Source organism: Grus americana, chromosome 25 (genome assembly GCF_028858705.1).
Source record: "Grus americana isolate bGruAme1 chromosome 25, bGruAme1.mat, whole genome shotgun sequence".
NCBI lineage: Eukaryota > Metazoa > Chordata > Aves > Gruiformes > Gruidae > Grus > Grus americana.
In genome coordinates, this window is record NC_072876.1 from 7,352,918 (window position 1) to 7,361,944 (window position 9,027).

General features: G+C 48.5%; 1 protein-coding gene across 1 annotated transcript; it reads right to left on the reverse strand.

Annotated features, from left to right (window-relative positions):
* Window positions 1-1,050: 1,050 nt before the first annotated feature.
* TCP11 (t-complex 11) lies at window positions 1,051-8,624 on the reverse strand. The gene is given in 10 exon segments (XM_054803469.1): window positions 1,051-1,457; window positions 3,091-3,254; window positions 3,729-3,913; window positions 4,177-4,385; window positions 5,062-5,198; window positions 5,570-5,810; window positions 6,501-6,619; window positions 7,330-7,465; window positions 7,910-8,012; window positions 8,166-8,624. Coding segments are annotated over 10 exon segments (1,992 nt in total). The 3' UTR covers window positions 1,051-1,218.
* Window positions 8,625-9,027: the final 403 nt, after the last annotated feature.

The window sequence follows — 9,027 nt, forward strand, 5'->3', positions numbered from 1 at the left end:
AATCTGTGCTAAAGCAATGTTGTTCTCATCTAACAGAGCTGACCTGCAAAGGTAAGAGAGAAGAGGTGTTTCATTAGCACTGTGCCTGCACTTCTCTGCTTTGTAAATCCAAAAACCAAGAAAATGTCAGTGTTGCGCAGAGAGGACATGCTGCGGTTGTGGAAGCGGAGGATGGGGCGCTGATAAGCTGGGAGCAGCCCTGCTCTCGTTCCTTGGCAGCAGAATCGGGGGGGTTGTGCTATCCTGAGGTGTGCGGAGTGCTGGCTGCCGAGTAGTCGCTTGGGTGGAAGCTGCTTTTTGCAGTTAGTCATAATGACCCCAAATATTAAATACTAAATTATTGTGAGACTAATTTATGCATAAAAATGCATCCACAGTGTTCTGTTAGAGATAGACCTACCTATAGCACAACGGACTCCAACCTCTTTGTGTATGTTCTCCACACGATGGTGAGAAAAGCTCATTTTTAGTCCTGCTAACATACATCTGCAAGGATTGTTCCATTGGGGACTGTCAGGACCCTAATTTACTAATGATAAACATTAAAATTACATTTCTACAGCGCAGCATTAACCGATTCGTGTAATGACTATAACGGTTTGCACAGCCATTATATATATTATTTACCCAGCAAAGAGTTTTGTCTTGCCAAGAAGTAGCACGTTTTCATTATGTAAAATTAGAGCAAGAAATCCAGACATTTAAATACAGGTGAAGTCAAGTAAAATCTGGCTGATGTAAAGTACTAAATACACCAGGGATTGCTAAATTTATACCATATGTTCCATTTCTAATAATTCAGTAAGTCAGGTTTTCAAGCTAATATTGAAATATATTGAGCAGTTTTAATGATCTTAAATACCATGTGGCTTTATCAAATGCAAAGTGTCCCTGCAACCTTGATTAACACTTCAGCAAAGCAGGTTACCGACCCATGGCAGAGTTAACGCCTTGAATTAAAAAAAGTTTAAGCTGCACTGCAGTTTTATGAGCTCTACATCCCATTGCCTTCCCCACCAAATAGTTTTTTTGGAAAAAGAAGCCACTACCTTTTGTAGTTGTGAGGTTTATTCAGATACTGACATGCCAAGAGTCACTTCCCAGTAGCAATGCTGGTCCAGGTAGATTTGTCTGATTTGATTTTTTACAAGCTGAAGCATGATTTGAGAAAGTGTTGGAGAAAATATTCCACCCCTGCCCGGTACGTGGTGAAGATGATCAGAAAGAATCCATCCCTGCACCTGAGTCTGGTTCTGTGGCTGAGAGAAGCACCTCCTTGAGGATTCCTGAGTAGTATGGTCCGAACACCTGCCTGTTGTGGTGGATCATGCTTCCAAACCTGTGCCCAACTTCCAGCAGCTCTTCCTGAATGGAATCAAGGCCCTTTGGGAAATCTTTTTGAGAATTCTGTCCATCAGGGGAAATGAAAAGGCTGAGGAAGGAATGAATCCGCTGCTCTGTAGGGAGCAAAAATACGAAAAGAAAAAAAGAAATCAACAATCAACCTTTGCACAGAAAGCTAGTTTTGAGACAAAGGCTTCCGCACGCAGTCAAGAGCGGATCTGAGGACAGCTGCGTTGTGCCGGGATGTCATGGACAAGTAACACTCCGGATGGATTCAGGGACAGAGTGGATTAACATGTTCCTCTTCCAAATACTAAGCAGATGAAATGGCACCCAGCACAGGAACCAAGGTGAAACTGTGTTGACACAAGGAGAGTACCCAAGCATCGAGTGTACTTGCCTTGTTTTCACTTTGTCCTGGGTAGCTGCTTCTAATGATGGCTATCGCTGGGCTGCTGGGCTTAAGAATGGTCAAATCCATCACACCTAGTGTTAAAGTGGAAGAGGTCAACAGTAAAGATTTTTTCACCCACTCTGAGAGTTTTTGTACTGCATTAAAAGTGTCGAGCATCTTAGAAGTGTAATGGAATATAGAACTTCAGAGCCCAGGATTTATCTTGCCTGCCACAGTAGCATTTTGAAATTGAAAGCATTCAAGAAGCCTCTCCAAGGAACACAGAGCTGAGATTCAACTACCCAGCTGCTTCAAACGTTCTTGCACTTGAAGCAAGTATGTGGAAAATGTTGATAGTGGCCAAGAGTGCAGGCAGGACATGGGTTCAATTTTTAGACATGGAGGGGGGAAGGCTGTCTCGTTCTGCAGCTTCTAATGCCACACCATCGGCAAGTCCTTGCCGTCACACGCTGCCCAGCCTGTAGTTTATCGAGGTTTGGTTTAGGCTATTACTTCAGCCTTCTGAATTACATCAAAACAAAAACAGCCTGCTCTGACATGGAAAGAATAAACCCAAATAAACAGTGTGGTAGAGTCCACAGAGGCTGGGAAGGATACTTAACTAGATGAAGCAATAGGCAGGAAGAACCTCACCTTATTTTCATAGCTGATAAAAGCTAGTCTTCCATGTGGAACTAATCTTTCCTGTAGTGTACTTGCTGCCTGTGGCACTGCAATCTGATGCAGAGTTAGCATTCAGAGTACTAATAAAAGGTCAAAATAAGCAGCTCTTATCCAAAACATTTGAATAAATATTTTGATGGAGCAGCATTCTAGGGCAGCTGGTTAGCTGAATACCAAGCAATGCACTCCCTAGGGATAAATACTATTTAAAGATCTTAGCATGGTGCTTTACTACAGCCAGTGATTAAGCTCTCACTACATCCTAGCCTGAAGATTGCAACACTACCTAGGAACAGACCTTGCACTTGGGCCTGTTTAGCTTTTAGCAAGGATGGGAGGATTTAAGAGGGTTTTTTTGTTTGGGTTTTTTTTTTCCCCAAAGTAATTACTCTTTGGGAGTGTTTCAGGGTAGAACAGGAAAAACAAGGCAGTTTCTAAACCTAGCTTCCCTGACCCTCCTCTCCTGTGCAGACTATGTGGAGGGGCCAGACACTGAACTCAGCTCCCACCGTCAAGCAGTAGTTCTGCTCAATGCAGGGAGCTTGCTTTGCTAGGACCGATCCTAGACCTGTCCTGCATGCTCCAGGGTCATTAGCCTAAATCTAAGCTGTGGCCTGCAGGTGCAAAATTTCTTCAAGGCCAAGTTAGACATAAGCTCAGAGACTCACTAATGACATGCAGGACTGCATTGCTCTTGTCCGTGATGCTTTTTATCTGGCTTTTCAGGGAAGCACACTTGTCAGTGGTAAAAGCAGCATAACCCAGCTGTGAGAGAGTCCTGCTGACTTCCTGGAGCACTTGGTCCCTGATGTCTTCTAAAGCTTCTTCATACCTAAATCATACCAAGGTCCACACACTCCAGCCACCACTCACATTTGCTGACGAAGGGGTTTGCAGGCACAGAGGAGGAAGGAAGTCTCTCCACGTGCCTGTAGAGTGTCAGCACAGCCAGCTAGCACAGATCAGCCGACATTCAGCCACAGCTCTGGTGCCTACTGCAAGTGAACTAAGCTTCCCTTCCCTGCTCTTTGGTCAGCGGGAAGCTGCCCTGTGGCAGACTCATGAAATAGTGATCAGCACTCCTAATTTTCCCCTATAATCAAGAAGGGACTATTGCTCGAGAGAGTTAACTCCCTGCTAAAACTGCTGGCTGGCTTCCCCCACTCCTTGCAGTAGACCTGGCTGCTATTTGGATCTCAGATCCTCTTCCACTCCCAGGGGAGATTCCTGCTGCTCATCCCACAACCACCCAGTGCCTGCATACTCACTCTTCTGCTTCTGGAAAAGAAACCTCAAAGTAACCCACCTGGTACAAAACAGCCCTTCCAAGAGGACCTTTGTTACCCATTTCAGCCTAGCTACAAACCCAGGTGAGCCACATAAGGTGCTTCCACACATGCCACTAGTCACTAGCAGGACTGCAGTTACGATGGTAAGCTGATTCACCTGTGCTTGTACTTCCTGCAGTCGGGCCTGATCCATAAACAGTGTCTGTGAACAGAAACCAAACAAAGCAGCTGTGATGACTCAGCAGATCTCAAGTCATAGGGCAGGGCTGCAACAGACCCACGAAGCTGAGTGGAAGGCAGCTGCCTGGCAGCAGCGAGGCTTAGTTTTGTGAACAATCCAGTTTGGTTCACACAGGGTAAAACTCAGAGCCGGCCAGTTCTTTCTATAGAAGATGCAGAACTCGTACACTTGTTCATTTTGTACATCTTTATGAAAACACCATAAAGGTGTTCAACCACTTCTACCTCAGGGTATTCCTTTTGCCCAGGCTCCCAGCAGAGCAGATTGACGTATCCTCGATTTAGCATGGACCCAAGACTTGGCACAGCTGTGCTACTGCTGGCTGTCCCTGGTGAGCACGCGGCAGACGAGCCACTGACTGCAGGTTGCAAGGAGGGCGCGGACACTTCTGCTGCTGCTTTGCACAGCCCCTCTCTTCTGTGATCCAGGCTACCTGCAATCCAAAAATGGATGTTTGCAAGAACAGTGGCCAGATTAAGTCAGTAAGAAGCAGGTATGCTATACTGCAAGCTGAAGGGGATGTGGATTTGGAAGGCGAAGGCATCATGCTGGTTCCTGGAATGGTGGGGAATGTCTTACACCATCACTAACATACAGTATTGATGTCCTGTTGCCAGGGCACAGGGTTAGGCTGCTGAGACTGGTATCCAGAGAATGTTATATTTCATAGAGGATTTCAGTCTCCAAGAAGCACCTTTAATGGAGTCTGATGAAGGAGAGAGGCAGCCTTTCTACAGCCTAGCAAAGAGATGTCTACATAAATGCAGGCTTTCCTCTTTAAATATGCCTCCTAACATCTTGCTCATTCCTCTGAGGATCTCAAAACACTTTAAACTCCTGAGAACTTAAGAGTTCCTCATGAGAAAGCTATTAGCTCTGTCTTATGCATGCAGAAACTGAAGCGCACTAAGTAACTTCTTTTCTGCAAGGTATGTTAGTGAAGAGCCTTGAGGGAACTCAGGAGTCCTACAGCTTTTAGCTGCATTTCTCTCATCTGTTACCAAGTGTGCAATGAAAGCATCAGCTTTGGAATACTAAAAGTTGCCTTTTAGTGCTTTAATAGCTCCTGTAGAAGTAACGCTTCTCTTCTCCTTTCCCCTCTGACTTACTAGACAGCTTATCCAAGAGTTCCTGGAATTTCTTCCATTCATACTGGATGGTGTGGTCTTGCAAGTGGATGCAGAGGCTCTGGATAGTAAAACTCAGCATATCCATTTTCATCAGGCCCAACACCTGGAAAATCTCCCTGGGATGAGACACAGTGACTTGAAGGTTTAATTCTGCAGTAAATGCTGTAATTTGGGCCATTTTAGAATGCTGAGAAAGGGGAATTTGGATCCTCTGACTTGATTCCATCTCTCACAAAAGGCTGTTCAGTCTAATTGGAGTAGTCCCTAAAAATTAGTAGATATACCGCATTTATTCACAAAAACTCTTCTACTGTCTAAACTGCAGCTGGGCAACAGGAATATGTTTACACTGAAAAAAAATAAGGAAGTCGAAGCCCAGAACGCACAAAAGGGTCTTTGCTCCAGGGCAGCTTCCCGTTAACCCAGCATTTTATTGTTGAAGGTTTTGCCGGTCTGCGTAGACAAAGGCAGAGTCAGCATCACCCACCTGAGACGCTGAGCTGGGTCTGTGAGGCTTTGCAACCCTCGTACTTCCTCCTCTCAAGTGGGCGCACACAGTCTTGCCATTGTGCCAAGGACATACGTGGTGAGACCGCGGCTATCCAGAGCCCTGTGCTCAGCCTCCTGTCTAATCGAGTCCATGGACAGGGGCTCTTCAATTTGGCTTCGCAGTTGGTTGTGCCGTGGCAGCAGCAATGATAGCAGGGCCTGCCCAAAGAAGTAGCAGTCTCTTTTTGATCCAAGAATTCAACAGTTCTCCAGAGTTGCTCAACAGCAGTTGAGGTTGGCCTTGTATTGAGACTAAGCTAACTGCTTGGTACACATACAATCGCTTTAAGGGAATGCTTGTCCTAATGACTCATGTCAGCATGTCTGGCTACTGTTTTGTATCTTGCAAAACCTCCTTTACTGTCATGCATGAAAAAAGGAAGCCTAATAGGAAAGCAGAGACTGAAAGAGCAAACTATACACAACTTCATGTCCTGCTAAGAACACATCTTTTAGTGCTAAATTGTGTTCTCATTCACTACATTGTACACTTAAATAGTAGATACAGCTCCTCATATACCTAAAGAGATGTCTTTGTACAGAGAATTGCAGTTTTTGTTTGGCAGACACTATACTGGAAATGGCCTATGGCAGTTACTATAGCCAACAGTTTGAAAAAGGCTTTCTTTCCATCCTTTCGGTAATGTGTTTTAAAGACCTGGGACCAGAGAATGAGTTTCCTTCTCAGACAGGTTTTAGAAGGTGCACATGTGTAATTTGTGTCTCCCTATCAACTAAAGGGAGCCTATTTTCTCCTCCCTCTTACGCATAGTCACATAGGAATACTGAATGTAAGGGTGATTAAGAGCGATGATTCAGAGAAGACCAGTTCTAAGGTAGCCATCTTCCCTGGTTCAGGAACAGCTCACCTCTTATCTCCTGCAGCAGCTGGATTGCCTGAGTGTAGTCTGGGGGACTAGCAGAGAGCTGTTCCTCCTGGCTGTCCCAGAGGGCTTTGTGCAATGTCTCCTTCACTCTGTTTTCCAGACTAAGAAAGAAGAGAGGGGAGGGGGTTTCTATTAATGTCAGATGAACACAACCTCTCAGTTCGATGGGACCGTTCCTCTCGGCTTTCATTGCTGTTTGCATCTTTGGACATTTTCTTCTTTCTTAACTCCCATCTGGCTGCAAAGCACCTCACCTTTGTCTATCTCATGGAAATATCTCTTAACCTAAGTTTTCTAAAGTGGAACTCCCTTCAGCCACAAAGTTCATAAAATGCAGCACTTAAGCTGTTTTAACCAAGGAGTAAAAAGAACATAGCGTTTTTCAAGGAAACTCTCCAAGTTCTCAGAGAAGAGCAACAGAATGTTTTTCTAGCTAGTGCTTGTTTTTGCAATGAGAGATTGTCAGTCACTTAGATCTTTAAAAAGTAGGCACTTCAGAGGAGATCTTCACTGAAAAGGCTGCTTTATTCGTGTCAAAGTCACAGCTTACGCAGCTGAAGCCTCTAAATCTTCCCATGTTAGCGAGTCATATCTGACACTCATCATGTTTAAGAACTTCTTAGTAAATCATGAAACAATGAAGAAATACAACAAGCTCCAACTTTTTTTTTTTTATTATTATTTCAGGAGCTATCTTATTTTCTTGCTACTTCTACAGTCAGATCCAAACCCACCTCCTTCCCACATTCTCACGTTTTCTCTAACGTGACGGAAAGAAGCCAAGCCCAAATACATATATATATATATATACATGCCTGTCTGGGGGGGGAAGCTGGCCGCTTGCAGTTTGAAGTCAGCGTTGAGTACAACTTCACGCACAAAGGTCAGTTCGGTGATGTCGGTTATTTCCTGTAGCTCGTTCATGGGCAGAACTTGTGGAGGGCTGGCTGTAGAAAAGCAGAATAAAAGCAAGTAAGAGAAGGAATGCTAACCACGGTCTTGTGAGAGAAGAGGGGTTAAAAAATTACCGAACAACTTTAAGTGACAAAGTGAAAACGCGCAGATTTGTTTACAGACAATACACCTCACTTTCTGTACGTGCGAAGGGACCTTCCTCCTCACCAACGCTCCCACACGCGCCCGGCGGAGCCCGGAGGCGGCCGAAGCCCCCCGGGCCGGTCCCGCGCGGGGCTCCCACGGAGCGCGGCTGACACCTAGTGACGGCCCGGAGCGGCTGCCACGCCGCTGCACGGCTGGAAAGCACCGCTACTTCGTTCAGTGTGGAGCGCTAAGCTCAGTACTCCAATAGTAATATTTAACTCCATTTGAAGACTGGCGGCAGGCCTGGGGGAGAAGCCACTTCCCCGCTCCGACCTCCCCTTCCCCTGTACCGGGTGGCGGGCCGGGGGCCGGCAGCTCCTCGCCGCGGGACCCACCGTCCTCCCGCAGGGGCTGCTCCCGCGGGGCGGCCGCGCCCGGGCCGATGTCTCTCCCCTCACGGAACCGCCGTCAGCCCCGCGGCGCGTGCCGGCCCCGGCCCGCCACACCTCCAAACAAGGCCGAACCACGGCGCGACAGGCGGGGGAGACCGAACCCGCTGCCGTTGCCTCTGGGGGCGTCCCTCGCCCACCCTTAGGGCGGCCACACCTCGCCAGCGCCAGATAGCAGCCGCCGGTTCGCGAGGCTCCGCGCAGAGCCGCCGTCTCCCGGGCGCGGCCTCGCTAACGGAGCCCGGCGGGTCGAGCACCCCTCCGCGCTGGCGCCGATGGGTCGCTCCGCAACGGGAACGGCCGCAGCCGCAGGCTCCTGCCCCTCCCCTCCCTTGCGAATGGAACGTGCCAGGCGCCGGGCCGAGGCGGCGCGGCAGGACTCTCCCATCGGAGGCGACGGGGGGAGGCGAGACGGGACGGCGGGTGTGAGCAGAGAGGCGGCGGCCGGGCGAGGCCTCGCAGTGAGGCGTTCCCACGCGCGCCCGGGGCCGGTCAGCGAGCCGGGGCTGTCGAGGCCGGCCGCCTCTCTCTCTGAGGGAAGGGGCTTGCCCGCTAGCCTGGGATCCGTGACTTGGGTGTCACAGCAAGCCTGGCCTTCCCATCCCGGCCCCGCCATTGCCGTTCCAGGGATGGGGGGTCTCGGGGTCTCGCCATCCACCCAGCTCCACAGACATGGCGACCTGAGCTCGGCCCCGTGCGTGCGAGGGACGGGCACGAGAGCCAGCGTGCTGGGGAGCTGGGGCCTTGATCCGCCCCTCATAAAAAAGCCCTGGCACAGCTCTGTCCTCCAAAGTCTGCGAAACGCTTAAGACGTCTGGGTGTTGTGGCTGGAGAAACGCGGAGGAAGAAAGGAGCAGAGCTGGCACGCTGTGTGGGGAAGGACAACCCCGTTACCACCCCTAATTAATTACACATTCACAGCCAGGCTGCATGAACAACACAGCTCTCTTAGCCTGCTGCCCTCGCAATGGGAAGTATCCCAGGTGGGTTTAAAGGTGGTTGGAGCTGCCACCATTGCC